At 47.0% G+C, this 22,237-nt stretch overlaps 1 protein-coding gene across 5 annotated transcripts in view; it reads right to left on the bottom strand.

Moving 5' to 3' along the window:
* The window catches only part of LOC147431029 (uncharacterized), a 116,074-nt gene that overhangs the window by 60,730 nt on the left and 33,107 nt on the right, over positions 1 to 22,237 (bottom strand). For all 5 annotated transcript variants that reach the window (XM_086493539.1, XM_086493541.1, XM_086493540.1 and 2 more), the window contains 7 exons: positions 13,424 to 13,540; positions 13,239 to 13,344; positions 13,083 to 13,154; positions 12,942 to 12,995; positions 990 to 1,047; positions 839 to 915; positions 691 to 761 (listed from right to left, as the gene is read on the bottom strand). In XM_086493539.1, the coding sequence (XP_086349665.1) occupies positions 691 to 761; positions 839 to 915; positions 990 to 1,047; positions 12,942 to 12,995; positions 13,083 to 13,154; positions 13,239 to 13,344; positions 13,424 to 13,540 (555 nt within the window). The remainder of the gene's footprint in view (positions 1 to 690; positions 762 to 838; positions 916 to 989; positions 1,048 to 12,941; positions 12,996 to 13,082; positions 13,155 to 13,238; positions 13,345 to 13,423; positions 13,541 to 22,237) is intronic.

Raw genomic sequence — 22,237 nt, 5'->3', positions numbered from 1 at the left:
GATGAGGATCCTCACCTGCCGTGAAAAGCAGGAATTCAAGAACATCCTTATGAGTAAAGATGAAGCTATAGCATGGCGGCACCAAAGAAATCCTCACCCACCCATTCCCATTGAGGTTCCTAAGAGATGACCTCTCATCAATAAAAATAACCAATACACCTTTGGCATGTTTTCCTTCCTATGCACTACTTGTGCCGGTGTCAGATGCTCATCAGATAAATTATTTCCACCTTGAGGGCCCTCTGTTGTATAAGAAGCTCCTCTTCTACTCCATATCTGGCAACTTAGAATTCGAGGCAAGCACTTTTGTGGTAAACTTGCCCACCCTCCATGTATAACCAATCTCGAGTTCCTTTGCATCTTCTTTGCTAGTGTATTTTTCCACCTAGCTCGTACACGTATTGCGTGAGCCCGTCTCACAGCTTCCTCTTCAAAAGAAAGCATTAGGAACACAGTCACACAATACAACACCTTGGACACTCACTACCAGTTTGATATACCTCTTGGAGTCCATAAGCCTGTGACACATTAGGTAATTGGTTGAACTGAAAGTAAATGAGAGAAAATGATGAACTCGAACACAAGTACAGTGTCCAAATAGCTATCTACTGCACAAAGAATTTAAAGAAATGAGGATTTTGAAACAAAAAAACACCACTCATTCTTGCAAAGATTATAACAAGAGAAAACCTGATATCAAAATTCAGCCGCTGAATTCTGTCCTCAATATTATCACGCTTGTCTCGTAATAACCTCAACTCCTGCCAAAACATCAAGTCAGCCAACCATGCAAGAACAATAATAAGTAGCATGCAATATTCTAAGCTGGATATCCCACCTTTCTTGTTTGGATGGTTTGATGGAAGTGTTCTAGCTCCTCCTCTAGTTCAGGAATTACAAGCATTGTCCTCCAGCCTGCAATTCACACTCGATTAGAATCGTAATCAAGTCCACAAATACAGATAAAGCAAAGCATTCAGGAGCCATACCAGGCTGTTTTTTACTTCGGAGAATGTCTCCATAAATGTGATCACCAACATAGAGAACCTTACAAATTGGACAGGGGGAGGGGGAAAAAGTCATTAAAAAGAAACCACAGAATTGTGCAGACATGCCGGTTAAAACGGGACAAAGCTAAGCTAGTGATTGTGAACCTATTTTATAACCCACTAAATTGACCCAGAGTCTTCATACAGTTCTGATAAAGACCATTTATCAATGATTTCACGAGCGGCAGATACCAATGGTAAATGAATTTGGAAAATACAGCTCATGATAAAACAGCAGGACATTAAAAGCACATAAAGCACGTGATTGCACAATCTTAGTGAGGGAAAAAATTATTGTCATGCATGCTCGGCAAGCACATGCTGGATGAAGGCAGATAACAGCAGTTAGTGGTTCATGTCAATGCTGAATACTAAAAAAGGAAATTCCAATTGTACGCTCTAGCAGAGCTGCTGATGAAAACGTATGCAAAATTGGGTGCAACATGAATAAATGCACCTGCTTTACAAGAGCTATGAAATGGCAAGAGAACATGAAGCCTATTTAGTGAAGACTCTAGCAGAGCTGCTGATAAAAACGTATGCTTGAGTTGGTGTAGCGGGGATAATGTGTCGTGCTCTCTGTACAGTGGGTGCTCCTAAGCGCAATGTGCGTGAGATTTCACTCCAACAGAATGAAAACACAGAAGACAATGAATAACAGAGCAAACAACACCACGACTCAACAGTGGAACCTAAACAGCATGGGACATCGACTAACTCAAAGAAACCAGTACAGACTCTGGCATGGTAGCACACTCAGTTCCAGTCCAGAACTCACGAGTACAATGGGGGGTGTCGAGGCTCAACTGTACAGGGATGGTGCAGACGTGTTGTGCATGAACTCAAGACGAGTGACCATACAAAGTAGATGATTTGAGTGTCCGATGACTAGAACCAACCACACATATGTATCTCCTAAAGGGCCACCAGCCTATCTCAGGTGGTGGTGATCTAGCCACGGTGTCCATTGAACCACCATCCGTAACACTTGCCACGTGTCACTACCCAGGCGAGAGTCCGTCCAGTGTGAACTCCTGACCACTATAACTAATTGCCTCCAATGACACTATAGCCCTGCTACATGTTGCCCGCCACAAGACCACTCACCGTCCCAGTGAGAGAGAACACTGAAACTGGAAGGAAGGAAAAGCCAACCAGACCGAAGAAACTCAGGTAGGTATTTGCAGGAGATGATGAAGAAGTACGAGCAACTGCGCTTCAATGAGATAATCTTGAAATGCTCCCAGTTGCAGCTCAATATTTGAAGCTGTTGCAGGTAATGACACTAAAACTTGTGAGAATTTCCCCGTTTTCTTAAGGCAAGCTCAAAATCCAACAGAATCTTGGTTAAAATACTTTTTAGCTTGTGAAAACTTCTTGGACCAAGGAGGTGGGTAGGGGACTAGGGGGTGGTGAGAGCTCGGAAAGGAGTGGGTAGGGACGAAGGGATGGGGTGGTGAGGGGCGAGGAGAGAGGGCGGCGGTGAGAGGGGTGGGTAGGGGCGAGGCGGAGGGGATGGGGTGGTGAGGGGCGAGGGGGGGTGGGTAGGGGTGGTGAGGGGCGAGGGGGGTAGTGAGGGGTGAGAGGAAGGGAGGGGGTGGGTAGGGACAAGGAGAGGGGGGGAAGGGGCGAGGGATGAGAGGAGGGGGGTAGGTAGGGACGAGGAGAGAGGGGAGGGGGTAGGTAGGGGCGAGGGGGTGTGGGTAGGAGCGAGGGAGGGAGGGGGTGGGTAGGGACGAGGAGAGGGGGGGAAGGGGCGAGGGATGAGAGGAGGGGGGTAGGTAGGGACGAGGAGAGAGGGGAGGGGGTAGGTAGGGGCGAGGGGGTGTGGGTAGGAGCGAGGGAGGGAGGGGAGGGGGTAGTGAGGAGAGAGGAAGGGAGGGGGTAGGGGCGAGGGGGGAGGGGAGGTAGGGTGAAGGGGATGAGGGGTGGATACTAGATAGGGTTGGGAATGAGGGAAGAGAGTGGGGCAGTAGGGAGACAGAAGACACCTCTGATGGCGCGTCTTGGAGCAGAGAAACATCATCAGCAGGTGTCTCTTCAATATGGAAATCAACATCATTTTGTTGTAACCTTCCTTCATGAAGCGTGGTGAAGGGTAGTGCACCAGACTCAAAGATATTTTTGGCTTGGTCAAAGAGGCAGACACAGATGGGGTTGAGGTTGAGGCGTGTGGGAAACCCTGTAGATCCTCTACATTAGCTGTTGGCTCTGTTGGCTCAATTGGCTCATTGGGCTCTGGTATTGTAGAAAATTTGGAAGAGGGTGTATCCTCAGGCAGAGGTTGAATACAAACTCCATAACAAGGCATAGACTTAGTAGCTTCTAACCACTCCAACAGGTCTTCTTCTGATCCATCAGGTGGAGTGGGCTGCTCCAATTCAGGGTTGGACTCCATTGACAAGGAACTATGTTGCACCACTGGATCTATGCCTCCTTCAAGTCGAATGGGTTTCATTGGGAGCCATGAGTGTGTATCCACATTGCGTCATTTCGACAGTCATGCAGTGCTTTAGTGTGTCGCAGCCATGGTCTACGGATGAGCAAAGGAAATCCTCTCTCAACCTGCACGAGACGAACAACAACAAAATCCAAGCTAAAGGTGAAGTCTTGTACATGCAGAGGCACGTTGTCCACTATGCCCACAGGGTAGACTGTCCTCTGGTCGGCCAATGTAATTGTGAAGGGAGAAGGATGGGTGGGCTGCAAACCTAAAGCCAACATAGTGAACTCGGTCATCACGTTGATGCCTAATCCACCATCCACTATCACTCCTGAGAATTGCCGCCCCAAGATGGCACAGTGCGACGAGAGCTTCTATAATCGATGAGGGGAGCAGCAGGATAGGAGATCATATAGGACTCTCAAGGTTGCACTGGGAGGTGCCCGCCACAAGGACCTGCTCCAGGGTAAAGTGACTGAATAACTGCAAAAGGTGTCACTTCGAAAACTCGCATCTAGCCGCAGCATGTCATAGACCGACACTTGTTGGAAGGTGTTCTTCAAGATTGTCTCTGCTATAAGCTTTTCTTTTTCTACCAGTGGTTTCTATGGTACCTTGATCTGTTGTAGATCGGTAACTCCCTCCAAGAAGGCTTCATCAATATCAGAGAGCAGAGATTTGGATCCTTGCTTGGCACTGGGGGATGGCTTGTCAACAGCTGAAGGCGGGGTATCCACTGGTGGGAGAATGTGTGGGGGAGTTGAACTTGCTAGAATGCTAAGACAGAGAGCGGCCCTCTGGGCCCGAGTGAGGACACCTGTTGGCTCCTCTACCAACTGCAACTTGTCTTGAGGGGCAACCACATGGGCAGAAGGTGGCGGTTGAGGGATGGTACTAACTGCTATCACATTGATCTTGGGAAAGGTAAACTCATTGTGGCTTTGACTTGGGCTCGAAGACGTGGATGCATGAAGTTTGGGACAATCCTTACTGTAGTGATCCTTCGCTTCAGGGCAATGACGGCAGGGAGGGGACGCTTCCGACAGCAGGGAGGGGACCCTTCTCGCCAGGGGCATTTGCTTTGGTAATGTCCATATTCCCCGCATTTGTAGCACAAAATGGGCCACAGAGCTTTTCAGTACATCTCACACACAGGGGAGATGCCTGACAGCATGAGTGAGGGTTTGATTTACTTCATTTCCAAGGAGGGTGGTTCCTTGGATGAGATTCGGCAGTGGCGACCCATCACCATCCTTAACTCAGCCTACAAAATTCTTGCCAAGGCTTTGAGTTTGAGGATTCAGCCACTTCTAGAGAGCATTATACATGGGACTCAGACAGGTTTTGTCAAGGAGCGCAGTATCCTTGACAACAAGTTTACTTTTTGGGAGGCATCTGCCCTCGCACGCCTCCGTGGTGAGGATCTAGTGATTCTTTTTCTCGATTTTGAGAAGGCCTACGATAGAGTTGACTGGGACTTTTTGGAGGGCTCTCTTCGCAGGATGGGCTATACAGACGTGCACACAGTCAGGTGCTTTTGGCAGGAGGTAGAGGAGATCGGTTCATGCTCACACGTTCGGTCAGACAAGGCTTCCCTCTTGTCCCCTTCATCTTTTTGTTCTATGTTGAGGCGATGAGCAGATTTTTGGTTTCACAGCAGGTTGGTTTACGTGGCTTAGCACTTCCTATTCGGGGCAATGAGCTACTGGATGTTAAGTTTGCAGACGACTCAGCTTTGTACTTGGAGGGCCAAGAGGCCAACGTACACAGGTGTGAGTAGGCTCTTGAGACTTTTTGTTGTGCATCAAGCGCACTGATCAACTCGAGGAAGACGGTGGCTTTCTCGGTTGGTAGTGCTCCAACGCCTGATTGGATGCCAAGTGAGGGTTTCATATGGATCCCCCCAAGGAACTGCAGTTTGTTTTGGGCTGTCAAGTTGGCTTGGACTTGTCTCTTGAGCACCAAATTGCTCCCCTCCTCCTGTCCATCAAGAGAAAGCTGTTACATTGGAGCTCGGCACGACATTCTTTGGCAGGCAGAGTTGTAGTGGCCAACCAAGTGTTGTTGGCTATTATGTGGTACATTACATCTAGTTGGATCTTTTCGAGCTCATGCATCAGCCAAGTAGAGAGGCTGATCAAGAATTTCCTTTGGTCAGGGCGCGATACTCAGATAGCCCGGGCCAAAGTGGCTTGGCAGGTCATCACTCTACCTTGTTCTCAAGGGGGGTTGGGGATCATAGACCCTGCACAGCAGAGCAGAGCCCTTCTTGGGAAGTTTGTTGTCAGAGGGCTGCTTCGAGGGGAGGAGCCCTGGAAGAAATTTTTTCTTCAGCGGCTTAGAGCTAGAGTGCCTCAGGCAGGAGGCCCTTGGAGACCACCACTAGAGGACCGTTTTGCTGTGAGGCTTCTTCGATCCTGGGAGCAGCTGCAGAGAGGCCTGGAGCAACACCAGCCTACCTACATAGAGGAGCGCCTGAGACGGCCTCTTGTTTGGAACCCCATGCTCAGCACTCAAGAGAGGCCACTTGGTTGGTAGTAGGCCTCGTGTCTCTTGGGGTCCCATGGCAAAGAGTCCAGTACGCACTTTAGGTGACTAGCTACAATTCTTAGGTTTGTCAGAGGAGCTTCAGAGCATCCAGCTACAAGGCATGAGAGGGGTGCAGAGCATGTGCCAGGACATCACAGAGGCATGGCAAAGAGTCCAGCACGCACTTTAGGTGACTGGCTACAATTCTTAGGTTTGTCAGAGGAGCTTCAGAGCATCTAGCTACAAGGCATGAGAGGGGTGCAGAGCATGTGCCACGACATCACAGAGGCAGTACCTGCTGAGTGGCTTACACCTCTCGAGTCAGCAGCGCCCAGATGGATGGGGGCCTTCACGCGACTGGAGGTGCTCATCGTAGTTCGGGTTTGCTCAGAGATGGTACCCTCCATGTTTTTCGAGCTACAGGGTGAGGGTCAGTTACACAGAGTCTCAGTCAAGGCCCCACATGTTGCAGAGTGTTGTTTTCAGAGGATCAGAGTTGTGGACATTTGTGGGAGGCCTTGTGTCATAGATCCTGACCCCACAGCTCTTCAGACAGGCCACTGGAGGCTATGGGCTTGGGAGAGCTGTCCACTGGCACAAGTGCAGTAGGATCTTGGAGAGTGGTTTTGGAGGGACCCTTTTTCCTCGACCATCCACATGTCCCTTTCTTTCAGTACATTGTTCGACTCGGACATCACATACTGACAGCACGGAGAGAGGCTCGTCATGCTGCTGCAGCACCTGATTGGCAGAAGGAGAGTCTCACAACTGAGTTCTTGTCATCTTTTCGGGCGAGGTTGTGGGACGCCAGACAGCCACGGCAAGTCACTTTATTCCAGTGGCTGGTTGCACATAGAGCTACAGTGGTGAGGAGCTGGCTTGTACATAGTGGTCTCTCTACAGCATCTGCAGCTTATGACCATCCTGTGGAGAGTCAGCGTCACTATCTTTGGGACTGCCCTATGGCACAGCATGTTTGGCTTCGTGTCCTTTGGCTGATGCCAGCTCCTTCCACAACACAACAGTACACTTGGGGGGCAACTGCTTGGTCCACTCTCACAGGCCCAGCACTACATTCTGAGCTATCCTCCACCAGCAGGATGATAGTGTACACGGGGGTCGACCTACACTCCAACCTGCTATTACAGAGCTTACTCCATAGGAGTGGTGCAGTGAGAGAGGAGTGTTGGGAGCTCGTCTACGGCCTGACCCTCTGGTTCATCTGGTGGGCCCGCTGCTTCAGCATCTTTGAGGCTCGCCCTGTACCACCAGCAGAGACAATTCGAGATTTTTGGCTAGAGCTGATCCATACTCTCAGGGGACAGTTCGAGAGACTCCAGGGCAGCTCCGACCGCATGCGGGAGCGTAGACAGGCGTTCCTTTGACTCTAGCACCCTGGGCCTTTCTTCACCATGGTCCAGGGTGTGCTCAGATGGCACTATTGTCCACCTGTGTGGTTTTTCCCTCCTCCCATCTCCTGATTTAGCCTCATTGTACATATGCTGTTTTTTCATTGGGAGAGTCTCCCCTTATGATTGTTGTAGCCTTCTCTAATAGAGGTGGTTGTAGCCCTATGGGCAATTTCATTAACTAATAGAAGGATCTCTCTCTCAGGAAAAAAAAAAAACATAGGAGATGAAATGAAATGTTATATTAACGTCTTCAAAAAGGCCAGAGTGACCTATGAGACCAAACTGATACAAAAGTGGTGAATCTGTTACAATGTCTGAAAAGTGTGAAAGTGTGAAAATAAATGCGAAAAAACTAAATACAAAGTATTAGATAAACTTCTTAGGAGCATTCTGGGTGTCTGGCTAGAATGCTTCTAATCCTTTGTTGTAGTCTCCTCCGCTGAAATGTGCTTCTGCATCTCGGTCGTGGTCATCTCGATTTCCTAAGCTCAATCGCCCTGTCAATGAGGGTGCCTTTGGTATGAATGTGGGTACTCCTTTGTGCTCGCTGCTGGCCTCTTGCTTCTCCTTCCATTCCTGCTTCTCTCGATCCGAAGAAATCTGTGATCTGCCTCTGAGGTTGTAGTGCTCTTTGTCTTCTCATTAGATTATCCATGTGCCGATGTAGTTCCAGTAGGTACAGGCCTAAGCACCTTTGATCTTGGTATTGCATGACTGTATCTAGAGGTCCAAAGCCTTCTTTAAATAGGCAATGGAAACGCCCATGTATCTCATAGTATACGGTGCAATGGCATATGTAGTGTAATTCTGTCTCCGGCTCCATTCCGCATAACTTGAAAATTATGCTCTCAGGTGGGATTCCCCTAAATCTGCCAAATTCAATTTCCAGCTGGTGTGAGGATGTACGAATCTGACCAATAGCACATCTCAAACCATGAGACAGGTGGGTATCCATGTAGCTCAGGCGAATCACAAAACCATCTTCAGATAGCTGTAGGAAGTTTTCTTTGTAGTCGGCCATCTTCGTGCCCAATTCTTGTGTAGGGTCTACCCATGTCCTCTTAGTGTCCAACTGTATAAGATCTTGGCGGATGATTTTATTAATTTCCGTTCGTGTGATTGCCAGTGATGGAGCCTCAAGAGAGTATTGGAAGGGGGGTAATCTTTCCATATTGAACCCGTGTCTCTGAAACCACGAGGACAGTTGCGCATACCAGTATGATGTATCTCCTTTCATTGCTAATTGTCGAGAGGATTCGAGGGCCAATCTAGTATATCGGCAATTATTTGTATCCCATAAACCATGTTTAAAGGACACTGATCTGGTAAGAGCTTCAATTTCTATCGGAGGGGCAGCTAGTTCCGCTCGGGTAATCGCGTGTGGTACGGAGGCCTTGGCTCTAATCATTCGGGAAATCATAGATACCAAAGGTCTCTCCATTGACTTCCAATTATCCTAATCCACAAATGGTCCCCAAATCTGGACCCCATAAAACATAGCCGAAGCCACCACAGTATCAAAGAGCCAAAATTTTGTTCATGGTTCCTGAAACTGCACTTGTGAACACATCCTCTCCAACCCTCCCAAGGCCGCAGAGGCTCTGGACAACCTAGCATCCGCTGCTTTCTTAAGAGTAAACTTCGGTCCTGTAAATACCACACCAAGGTATGTGTATGCATTTGTGTACTCTACTGTATCCTGGCCATATGCAAATGTAGGTGCCGATCTCCTAACCCACTGCGGTGTGGTGTTAAACACCATAACTTTGGTTTTACCCAAATTTACCGACAGTCCGCTGTCCTCCGCGAATGTATGTAATGCATCTAACTGCCTCTGCATTCCATCTGGTGATTCTGCTATCAATACAATATCATCTGCATACAACAACAAAGGGATCCATGACCCTGCAAGTTGAGCACCTCTGTCACCCTCTCTATCAATGTAATCTGATACCTCATCTATATACATACCAAATAAAGTAGGAAACAGTGGGCATCCCTGCTTCACTCCAACGGTAGAATGAACAATGTCGGAATCCCCTTCTGGAGTACGTACATAACCGGTTACTGACCCGTATAAGGCCATTATCCCCCAGATAATCTCTTTGGGGACCCCTAACTCTTGCATTCTGTGCATCAATCTGGCCCTTGGTACTGTATCAAAAGCTTTCCGAAAATCCACAAAGCAACAATACATCCTTCTCCCGCTTGCTCTTCCTTCCTCAATAATGGCTCTGAGCGTAAGAATATGATCTAAAGTGGAATAACCCTTCCTGAATCCAGCTTGTCCTGTTTCCCTTATGCCCTCATTCTCTGCCCATCTACTCAATTTTTGTTCCAGAATGGATGCGTACAGTCGGGTCAATGTGTGACCCGCCATAATGGTACGGTAGTTCCCGGGTATCATAGGATCCCCTGACTTGAAAATAGGTACGATAGTAGATAATTTCCAAGATTCATGTAATCCTTCACAGATGACCCGATTAAACAGACGAGCAAGGACTTCTGAAAGTAGAGTTGTGGAGTGGATAAGCATAGACGCAACTTTTGATTGAAGGAAGAAGAGTTGAGTGCTTCTCAATTTCTAGAAGGCCAGACTTAGAAAGATGAGGAAAAGGAGAGGCTTTACCCAATACTAGTATACGATACTATGGACATTGATACATCTTGCACACAATGAACCGTGCATCCTTTGGACTGATGTTGCAAAAATTCACATTGCATTGCACACGAGTCTTCTACAACCTTTCAAGGGGCAAGTGCCATAAGAAATGGTGCTTGAGCAACAACCAGAGGTAAACAAGACACAAGAAATCAACCTAAGCAGATCTTGGCACATAAAGGAAAGTGCATGGAAATCTAGTCGCAAAATACTTGGTCAAGTGCAAGAAGTATCTTCCCTAGGATGTCAAGTGGATTGTAGAGGACGACTTGGAAGCTGCTACTCAGTTGTTAGAGCTTTATCTTGAGGGTTTTGGCTTGGCACCTACCCTTCCAAGAGTTAAGGCGGATTCAGCAGTTGAGTATAGTGGAGAGCCAATCCACTCTCTTGCCAACAAATCAACTAGGCTTGTGGATAGAGTAAACTGATTGTGTCTTTGCCTTTTTTGGGGGTGATGAGCTGATGTTACTCTGCCAAATGACTTATACATATGTACATATGAAAATAACCGTTGCAACAAGGAGGTTTACTCTTCAATTTGTAGAGTGTTATTGAGTATGTGTACGGTAGAATGTCTATTCACCAGTTTGGCGAATGATGATTCTAGTGCATTCGTGGAGGTCAACACAGCCTAAGATGTGATGATTAGATAGATTCAGGACATATCAGTGAGACATCTGAAGTCCAGTGCGGACCAAGAAGCGAGTGTGATGAATGTTATTTGAAATCCATTATGGATTGGGAAATGTGCCGATACACGCTCTATGGTGGTAATGCCATATGTGTATTGTCTTGTATGGATGGTACTAAGCATGTCTGCATGCAGTCAATGTATATTGAACTCTGGTCCTCTGTCAGTTTTGAGGTGTAAAGGGCGACTACTCTTCTTTTATGGGGGAAGGTATGTCATAGATTCATGCTGTGGCAGTAGCCCACCATACGGAACAGAAGACCCGAACAAAAGCTAGAGAGCAACGAGCGGGATTCTAATGTGGCAGCTGTATGGCCCACAAATCGCGGTGCCAATCCGGTGTGGTACAGTTGATGGCAAGGCAAAAGGCTTCTGACATGGCGCTTATTACACAAGCGGCTGACATGGCATGTTTTTGTGCATGCTTTTTGTGCAGATTTCCTATATGGGTTAAAGGCCATTTCTGCTGGAACTACTTTTGTAATTAGCAGATTGCTCTAGTAGATTTTCGAGCCAAGAGCCTAAAAGTATGAGACCAAGGACACCAGTTATACTCGGATCGTTGTGAGTGGGCTCACAAAACAGTCGTAACTGCAACCATGAGGGACATGTATTGCAATTTGCAAGGGCCAATAACTATGAGAGGGAACTCTGCCCCTCTGTGTCTCTTGACTTGAGTGTTATTTCAAGTTCAGTAAATTGTGGTGGTGTTGTCGCAGTATTTTACTGCCTTGTTGGGTGATCAGCAGTTTCCATACTCAGCATTATGTGACAAACAGATAAGAGGGAGATTCAACATTTCAAGGTAAGTGATAGCATCCAAAGGTTCACTGTTTCATAGCAGGATGGAATGGCAGGGACCACTTCCTCGACACTTCTCACCTGCATCAATCTTCAGCAAGAGGGCTGCAAATCCTTGTTGGGTGTATGCAACACCATAGCATTGTCTTATCTACTTAAAAGTAAGCACTTTTGTGTACTTGGTTGTTCTCAAACGAAACAATCTGGTCTATGTTTAATCCAATATATTCGCTATATCATTGATAAAAATGGAACGCTTCCAGTATAGATGGATTCTGCAAACACCATTCTGCCAAGAAGGAATGGAGCTGTTGAAAACACCAACCCTGCCAAGAAGCCACAGAGCTGTTGAGAATAAAAACGAGGAGAGCTCTCGTATTAATTGACAAACCAATCATCAGAGTATGATGTATCTACTTCGGCTTGACAACGGAAACCCTCACAGTCCTTGGCAAATCAATAGTCGGCAGAGAGAACAAAGCAAATCTAGTATACTTACACTACCAGACATAAGCTTGGCACTTTGCTGAAGACCTTTTTCCCAACTCCAAGTAAGAGAGATGAAAGATATGTATAGGCACACCCAAGTCTCACCACTACTCTCTTATCGTGTGGGGAGCAAGGAATTTGTGTGAGAATTAAAATCTATGGCAGAAGAACGTCCTCCTTCAATATAATAATACAGAATACAGGGACCTTTTATCCCGGAAAATCTTTTGAGTGTTCCAGAATTTAGCACCAACAGAGGAAATACCTTAAAAGCTCTCAGAATGGGCTAGGAAACCTCAAAAATCAACCATGATCGCAGAGTTTTAAGATCACGAAGTTTAAAGGTCATATGCCAGCGTTTTGAGTCATCAGAACTAGCTCAAAATAGCCTTTGGGCCTGACGCCACATAAATGGGTACTTCCAATACTAGCATCCATAGCGAAAGAGTATCCAGAGATGGCCCCTTACACTAGTTCGTTTCCCTAAGCTATGATATTTCAACTTCAAATTTCTCTTATATAGTCAGACACATTTTGTTGGCTAAGTCCTGAACTGCTTAAAATCCATTTCCAAAACATAAAACAAAATTAAAGGAGCCTATACCTTTAACAACTTATCATTCATTGAAGGGATACTCAGGACAAAGGTTTTAAAGCACTAGAAAACATAAAAGAGCAGTTATGACAAAAGACAATGCACTGACATAGTTAATCAATTTCATAGGCATTTACCTAGAAAGATCCAGAAAATTGCCTGTGAAGAAAAGGTAGAAGCTATATAATACTGACAATCACAACGCAAAGTGGCTTCCAGACCAGTAGCAGTTAAAACAACAAAAAAGATTGGAATAAGCAATAGACATACCTGTGAGCCTGATTCTATGCCTAACAAGCGGTGAAGATGTTGAACACTCCCACCCTATCAGGAAAAAAATTTGTTGAGTTTCTGATGTCAACATTGTACAGAAACCTTCATTATGTGAGAAAAGAGTCTACACAGCAACACCTGAAACACTCGGCATGGCTGCTTCAGGCCATTCCTAGCAGCTGAAAACCTTTTAAAATCAATATCACCGACCTACATTATCAAAAATGATTCCAATCAATCAACACAAGTACTTTAAGAGCCTCATTCTGATGCAAAAAGCCCACTTGTGGTCACCTGCGCTAGAGGTGTGCCATTGTCAGTATTTATAAGCATTCCAGATTTTATGTCTACTTCAAAAATCCCTGATCTGCTGCCATCTGCAAAAAAACCTGGCTTGGCACTGCAACCAGTACGTCAAAGTCTGAAGATCACAACTAAAATTAGCTGGCAGATCGTGTCTACAATTCAAAGGCAAGTACCTTCCAGTAATAACCAGATCAAAATAAGCCAGCCATTCGAAGCTTCTCGAAGTGCTCTTAGCATACTCAGATTTGCCACAAAGATAGCTCATCGCCACATTTGTGTAGTCCCAAAGGCTAGAAAGTTAAACACGAAAATATTCAGATTGCCACTCAAGGCATTGTAAGCTCACCTACATTTATGTAAGACCAGATTTCTAGCCCTTCTTAGAGAACTTCGACTCTTTAGCAGGTTTTCAGAACAGCCAGGTATACTTAAACCATTAAACATCAAAATATATTCTTCATGAAAGATAGGCTGAACTAATGTCCAAACCAGAGGATTAGCATGAGCTCCTCTCCTGTATGTGCCCCACCCTCTGTATGCCCTAATGAGCTTCACTACCCCACCCAGTCGCACCCTGTCCGTTTCCTTTGCGCCTGGGCCACCTGCCTTACTCTGCCCACCATAATGAGGCATCAATGACCCCGCAAACCCTATGGTCGCTGCCATTTTCTGCTGCATACCCTCCCTTGCTCTGTCTAAGGTAATCTTGCTGCTTCCATTACTGCCAGCATAAAGCTAGACACATGATCTTCCAGCATGGCAACTTTGTTCTTAGACAGAGTTAGGCCATCAGCCTGAGCAATCAATTTTGTGTCTCTGTAATTGAGGCTACATTTTTTCCCAACCTGGAAAAATCAGGCCAGGTTCTCTGATCTAGATGCAAAACCCTAACCTGAAACCCATCACAGATTCTAGATGATGTACCCACGGATTAGATAGTCTGTCTCAAGGTGAACAAATGAGAGGAGGGTGCACTAGTCCCTGTGTTAAAAACTGCCTACGCCCTACATTGAGAGGGAATGTGTACAAAGAGGGAGACTCTCCCAAGATAGTACCTAATACACCTTATCTACATCACAAATGGGAGGAGGAAAGAGGCAAACAAGAGGCTTATACTGCCAACAAAGCCATGCTCCACCGTAAAGAAGGGTCTTGGATGGTAGAGAGTAATAACGGCCTGGAGCCGCCTCTTTGCCGTATATGGGCTGCCTTGAATGCAATCACTGTCCTTTGAGTGTGTGTAGGAATGTGGCCTGAATGGTGTTGCCCCTCCAAAACTCAAAAGCACAGAGCTCTTCAAATAAACCAAACGGTGACGCTTCTAATGAGCTCCCCTCCTAAAGCTGGATGACTGGACAGCACAGCTTGAGTCTCCTAACCAAGTGCTGGCCAGATAGAGCTGATCAAGCTACTGCTTCGTGTGGGTCGTCTGGAAGAATAGATACCATTAGACGAAGAAACCTGAGCCATATCTATTGCGCATGAAGAATGGTCCCATAGAGAATGTCATTGAGATTGGAGGTCTGCATCCTGGACAAGCATGTGAGTGTCGTCCCCCTATGAGCAATGGGCCATGGGAAGGTAAGACTAGTAGTATCCGTCCAAGGATGATGATTGGCTAGAGAAGTGTCCAAAAATTTGAGAGAGCACCCTCCGAGATGGCTTGAAAATGTCAACCCTTTGACGATGTTGGAGGGCCCTCCCATCTATCCATCAAGACGTGACAGCCAAGACGTGCAATGAACTCATAGGAAGGTACCCCGAGGGGGTCCCCAGGAGGTGGTTTGCAGGGAAACGGGAGTGTGTGCAAGGGTCCCTTCAGAACCGCTGATTGGGTCCCACTGAAATCTTTCTACACGCCGTTCCCCAAAGGCCTACAGCCTCCAACCCTCTTTTGACCTGCTCACCGAGAGCTGGGTTCAAGATCCAATACCGAGGAGCGGCTACCAGACGTCGAATATGAAAGATGCACTAGTAACTGCAAGAACTCGAATCTGTTGAAAAATGCACTTCATAACGAGGGAGACTCGCATTGGACTCGAGAGAACGGGCCATCCTCCTTCAATCGAGAGGAACCACAGACCATCATCTGTACATGCTCTGACAGCAATCAAAACCTCGAGGTGTGTAAAAGCTCCCATTCACTTAGAAGTGTGAAGCTCAAAAGGAATGTGCCAGTCCACTGGAGTAATTGCATGTATGCCCTGGCGCATGACCAGACCATCCCGCATAGGCTCTCTCTCTCCTAGCGTACATTCTTTGGCCGGTTACCAAACTAAGCTAGTCCCCAAGCAGGACCTGCAGTAGCCAGTACCTCCATGGTTGTGTGTCACAAAGTGATGATGTGGCATGACCGTATCAAACCGGATGGAGGACAGCTTTGGCCGAGCAGAATCCGAAACAAAGGAACAGAGTCAAAGTCCGACCATTCCTGAAACATGGCAAGATTCCCAGCAGGAACCACGACGCAATCCTACCGTGTTTTGCAGGCTGCTGACGTGGCAGTACGAACACGCTACTTTCCTGGCCAGATTATTGAAAGCGTTGACTTTCAGGAGCGCCAAGCCTTTGGGGCGTCAGTTTTTGACAGCAATTTCTTTTAGGGCATGTACCTTTTAAAGTGAGCCTAGGGGGTCACTCTTACAGATTAATGCATGGTTGCAAGATTGCAGAGCAACTCCCCGACAATAATATCTGTGACATCAATAAACAAAGAAGTATTGTGCCTAACTTAGGGGCCGGTGTATCTGGGTGGAGAACTCAGTCCCACCGTGTCTCTTTTCCAGGGCTCTTTAAGTTCCAGTGTTTGCTGTTTTCAGTTCCGTCATGGGTATGTTGTTAACTCACCGCCTTGCCAATGGCTTGCTGGTTATGTAGTACCGAAGTGCCAATTTTGCAACAAATGCAAAGGACACAACAAACAGAGACCATAGCACCTATAATACACGTATTATATTTGAAGTACACGACTTCAATTTTTTTTCATGTCCAACATCTAGCATTGCTAAAAAATGTGGACGCTTTCAAATGTTAGAAAGTTTATACTAAAGAGGTATGGATAAAGCGAGTCTGAAGGAAAAGCACGGGAGTGGGGCACCGCTCTGTACGACAACCAAGTGAGGTGTCTGTGAAAATCGGGATGCCCATGAAGAATGGCTATGGTGGATTAAAATAGATTAGATGATTCATGGTTTAGTATACATAATCACACAACCAATTACGAGAACAAGATTTGATAATAAAAATGACAATGGAAGTTAATAATTATGTGATAAAAATGACAATGAAAGTGAATAATTATGTGATAATGACCACATAGTCATGTATATAATGACTAGTGATCAAAAAAGAAGCAAAGCATGGCTCCTTATATAAATATCTCCCACAAGCTGAAAGTACTCCTTTTGGTAGGTAAAAAGCACCCAAATCATCTTAAGGGTATGTAACTCCTCAATCATGGTGGCTGAGTGGTGAGCTAAATCCCACTAATTGTGGGTCTACAAATCATGGTAAGATTGACCGATACATAGAAGTGACTGAGATAATGGGGCTAAGGTGTAGTGAGCTAATGAAATGATATAACTGACAATAATCATGGAGAGTATTTTACCAACAATGTCACATACCTCTTAATGACGTGATTGTCTGCCCAAGAAACCCCAACATTCCACGCAATGGGTGTTCAGCTTTACTCCAAAACCAGGGTTGCACTCGTACCAGGTACCGAACGTTCCGTACCTCATACCAGGTTCTGTGCTCATGTACCTATTCTTTGCTCTCGTACCTGCTCGAGCTAGTGACTGTTGGGAACGACTTTGGACTGTTGACTAATCCATGCTTTGGATGCCCTTTGGGCTTCCTCTGGAGTCTCTAGCCTTTGGGCATCTGAAAAAATTAATCGCAACCTCCTAGGCACAATAAAAATGCTCGAAGAACGCGTGTCAGCTCTGGAAAGCAAGATAAACACACTTGAAAGTCATGTGACTGCCCAAGATGCGGATATTGCATTGCTCAAGAAGGAGCTTGCAGAGGTGCAATCGCAAAACACACTTGAAGGAGAGTTTCAACCTTCAGTAATTGAAGAACTCAACACGATTTAAGAGCAAGTGCGGGCAATCAAGGAGAGGGGGGGGAGCAACACAAAGAAATGACAACTTCTTGGGTAAATGTCATCGCAAAGACTCAGCAGAAAGAAGACGAGGCCGAGAAATGGATCGAGGTTGCCAAGAAAGGGAAAGGCAAGGAAACAACGTCCACACCTACAATTATGAACTTGACACTAGAAGAGGAACAAAGAAGACATGTGCGTGCCTTACATGTAAGAATTTGTGGCCTTAAAGACAAAGATAATGTGGATGAAGAGGTAAAAGAACTTATGACTATGATGGGGGTTAATAAGCTGACTCATACAAGAGCTTGGAGAGTGGGTAAAAAGAAAAATGGTAGCAATGGGGAATGCCGGATATTCGAGCGGCAAGGGAAAAAGGAAAGATCGCTTTTTATCGGGACGGAAGAGTGGTGATATTGGAGCGAAGCTCCGCATGATGGTGCGAGACCTATGGGACTACACTCAAAGTTGCTACTTGAAACTGTAATGAATCCCTGCGCCTTGATGTGCGTGCTTTTGAGGATAGTTTCAATGGGAGGGACATCATCTTCTACTCCGAGACACATTAGGCCCCTTGGCAGTCTATGCCACATGTCAACGGATACAGATGGGAGACAGCTTGCAGACTAGAGACTCGATCAGAGCACAGAGGACGAGGCTCAAGGAGAGTGGAAGTTTTATTCAGGAAGGAGTTGCAGCCAGTGGTACATATAGCTCGCAGGGATGCGTAGGCTAGGTACATGTGGGTGAGACTGAGGGCAGAGACAAGCAGATATCTCTACATTGCTATTTGCTACTTTCCTCCAAGTACATCAGTATATGGCCCACCTAGCGGACAGTCCCCCTTTTCTATTTTGGATGATGACATATTGAAGTTCTCTAGGGATGGTGGCATCATCATCCTAGGCGACTTCAATGCTAGGACTTCCCATCACGAGACGGTATTTTATGATACTTCAGAGGAGATGCTAAGGGAGATGGATACTGCAGAGGAGGGCCTATTTAGATTATCACAAGATGTGGAGCAAATTGAGTATGGACGACACTTGATAGACATAAGGACTACACATGGACTCGCCATTTTGAATGGCCTACAAAGATTTCCCGCTGCAGGAGGTTTTACATGCTTTCCACACAAACATGGAGCCAGCACAGTGGATTATGTCATGGCATAGCCGAGCTTTATCTCTAGTATCCAAGACCTCACAATTGGACCCAGACCTGTTAGTGTGGCAGCAGATCATGCCCTTGTTTCAATGACCCATCTCTTTCCAGTTTAGTGTAGCACACATGCCACGGGTAGCAGTCCCTACTCGCTACACCTTTACACGGGAGACCGCCTCTGTCTACATAGATGGGATCTACAGACACCTGTACATTTGGGAGCCATGGCGACCTCTTGAGGAGCTTACTACTATACTCAGTACTTTGCATGATGCAGCAGCAAAGGCATACCCACACACCCAGCTTGAGCATAGGGATGACATCCTGGGAGGATGCCCCAAAACAGCTGGTACAATGAGGAGTGCCGCAAAACGAGAGCCAGACTTCAGAGGGAGGTGCTTTTGGGGGACACCACTCACAGACAGTCGCAGATTGCCTTTCGACGCCTAGTGCGGCGGAAGAAGAGGGCTTTTTGGGCTTGATTAGAGCATATCAGCTATTCTTGAGTCAGGACTCAGGTGAGGCATGGCGACTCTTTCATGAGCACTCCCCCCCTCCTGCCATTACTTCTACAGAGGCCTCGGGCCAGTATGCATCATCTCTTACATAGTTCCTGGACAGCCGCTGGAGAGGGGGAATGGGGGAACACGCCCGGCACAAACACAAGGGCCTCTCTATAGCTCAGGGTATCCACAGCACCCATGTCCTCTAGGAAAACACCTTCAAAAACACACCTTACACTATGAGACCACCGCCTGCTCAATTTCCATTGTTCTCACACTCCACTAACCCACCACACAAAGTACACCTACTGCCACGGCCTGTCTCCACCCTTACACACACACACACACAGCCGCTCAATCTCACACACACAAAATACCGTCGGTCCGGGGAGGCACACACTTCCACACTGCCGACACCGAGGGGAAACATGAAAGCAGGAGAAAGAGAAGGGGGGAAGGGGAAACAACAGCAAGAGGGAGCAACGGTGGCTTGATTGCACTTCAAAAAGCATGTACACTGGCTTGTACTGTCATCACTATGGCCATTTTCAAAAAAAAGTTACAAAAGGGTTAATCTATCAAAGGACTCTGCTTTGCAAGCTTCAAACGGCACAAAAAAAAGCCCCTAATTTGACTAAAATTTGATCTTTATAGGGAGGGCTTTAATTTTGGAATTTACACTTCCATTGGCCCATTTGGCATCTTGATTTGGAATCTTTTGGAAGGGGTAGCCGCTTTGCTTTTTTCTTCTGCTCTCTCTCTCTCTCTCTCTCTCTCTCTCTCTCTCTCTCTTTGTACTTCGGGGGGGGGGGGATGCAATAGCGACATCGCTATTGCCCCTAGGTACTTTTTTATTTTTTATACTTTTCCATCATTTTTTACCCCTTTGGAGGGGCTATCTTGCCCTACACCTCTTTTTTACCTCTTGACCATCTCTGTCGGTTCACATCTGCCTTCCCTCCCTCCATTTTTCTCTCCTCTTTCACCCCTTTGGTCTGGCCTTTGGGTGGCTCGCTTACCTTTGACCTTGCTCTTAGCTTGCCCTTGTTCGTCCCATATGGCGCTCCTCGGGTCCTCTCTCTCTCTTTCTCTATGGGAATTGTCCTACGGCGGCACTCTCCCCTTGCCACCTGATCTCCCGGCCACCCCGGCCCTTTCTGGACCTTTGCGGGACGTGCCCCTTACCCTACCATTAGCGACATCGCTAATGGGGGAGCCTTTTCAAAAGACTTGGGGCCCTAAGGCCGCAGGAACGGCCCCCTCATCGGACGGCTTGCCACGTCATCACCTGGCCCAACCACCTGCTGCCGCCAACGGGCGCTATCGTGCGCCACCCATCAAGCCAAAACACCGCATTTACGCCCTGCGCCGCCAGGCACACGCTCACACAATGCCGCTCGGCATCCGCCGTAGCCCACGGAGCTTCAAGCTCCCACACTCCACCTTGTGTACCTAATGGGGCTCACGGCCCAGCTTATAAAGCGCACGCCCGTGTGGCCTTGCTGCGCATGTGGTACCATGGAGCCCGCCACGTGGCATCCCTACAGGGCTCCCCCTTTGAACTACTTTGAATCCCCCTTCAAGCTTTGGAAAATCTCCCTTTTTTTTTACCACTTTTCAAGTAAGTGTAACTTGCTGCTCCCAGGCCTGATATCCGAGCCGTAAGACCCAACCGAAAGCTCGTATTGCTGGCTTGGATCTACGTAATCCTCATTATCTCTTGACTTTCCCGGGTCCGCTCAACAAGGCCGCCAAAAAACGAGAAAATCATCTTAAACCCTTTCACTGCCAAATGCTCCCAACTTCATCTTGTTGTATCTAGCCGACCGAACATCCGATGGACGAACCGTTGATTCGTGTTAACTCCACATGGTGCACAGTATCACCAAGAACCTCGGCGAGGCCAAAAATATGCCAGATGGCATATTTTCAGATGCGGCAAGTAGACTCAAACCTAGCCCCGAAAAATCTTCACTGATCATGCCAAATGCTCCCAACTTCATCTTGTTGTATCTAGCCGACCGAACATCCGATGGACGAACCGTTGATTCGTGTTAACTCCACATGGTGCACAGTATCACCAAGAACCTCGGCGAGGCCAAAAATATGCCAGATGGCATATTTTCAGATGCGGGCAAGTAGACTCAAACCTAGCCCCCGAAAAATCTTCAACTGATCATAACATGGTAACTAGAGCTTCGATTGGCAATCCCAGAAGGCAAGCATGACCCATAACTCGAGCTCTACACATGCATCCACTCACACTTGCCTGGGCCACCTGTCCCTAGCTGCCTTGTTCGTCGGGGATCTCCTACACACTCTACCTTTGAACTGCAATATCTTGAGCACCCGGGCTCCGTTTGACGAGCCGTCTGGACCAGCTTCTAGAGCACACTGAACACTACATTCTAGATCCTTGACTTGGCATTTCATACACCTTCATCTGCCATCCCATCTAGACCATCCCGCAACTCTTTTGGCCTAAAAAACCGCATGGAGCCTACACTTCCGCTATCCTTTGGCTGCCTAGGGCTTTGGTACCTGTCCTAGCCTCCTACACCGTACTTGCCAGCTGCCTTTGCTTGGCATAGACCATCTCCTAGCTCGGACAAACTTTGGCTGCACCATCATTGCCCAACCCCCTCGTCGAACATTTATGTTCGACCAAAAGCATATGTACAGAACTTTAAAACTGACACACTAAACTGATGATTAGAAGCACTCGCAAAACCATAATTGTATCTACAAGCTATGTACAAAAGCTTCATCTCCTTTTTCCCGCACACTGCATGCTTTAGGTGGGTTGCCCACCCCCCTTGATTACAATTTGCTGCACCTCAGGCACTAAATCCCTCTCGAAATACAGTTTGAGCCGCACACCATTCACCCTATTCCTGAGAAGCTTGCCATTTGCTCTTACCAGTTGATAGGTCCCATTCGGAAAGGCTCTTTTCACTTTATACGGACCTGTCCACTTCTTTTTGCACTTTTTCTGGAAGGTGAAATCCAAGTAGCTTTCGTACTTCATGACCAGGTCTCCTTCTTCTATCTTCTTGTCTGGCAGATTCTGATTAAACTTGATAGCCCGCTTCTCTCTCTGCTTCACATAGTAGTCTGCCGCTGCCTCTCTGTCCATCTGCAAAGCCTCTAAACTAGCTATCCGATCCTGTAAAACCCCTTGTTGAGTGGCATGGACATGCCACATACCCTTC

The sequence above is a fragment of the Adiantum capillus-veneris genome, chromosome 21 (genome assembly GCF_014529385.1).
Source record: "Adiantum capillus-veneris isolate H3 chromosome 21, ASM1452938v2, whole genome shotgun sequence".
In the NCBI taxonomy this organism is placed as follows: Eukaryota; Viridiplantae; Streptophyta; class Polypodiopsida; order Polypodiales; family Pteridaceae; genus Adiantum; species Adiantum capillus-veneris.
The sequence above is the reverse complement of the archived record's forward strand: the minus strand, read 5'-3'. Positions and strand labels throughout refer to the sequence as shown.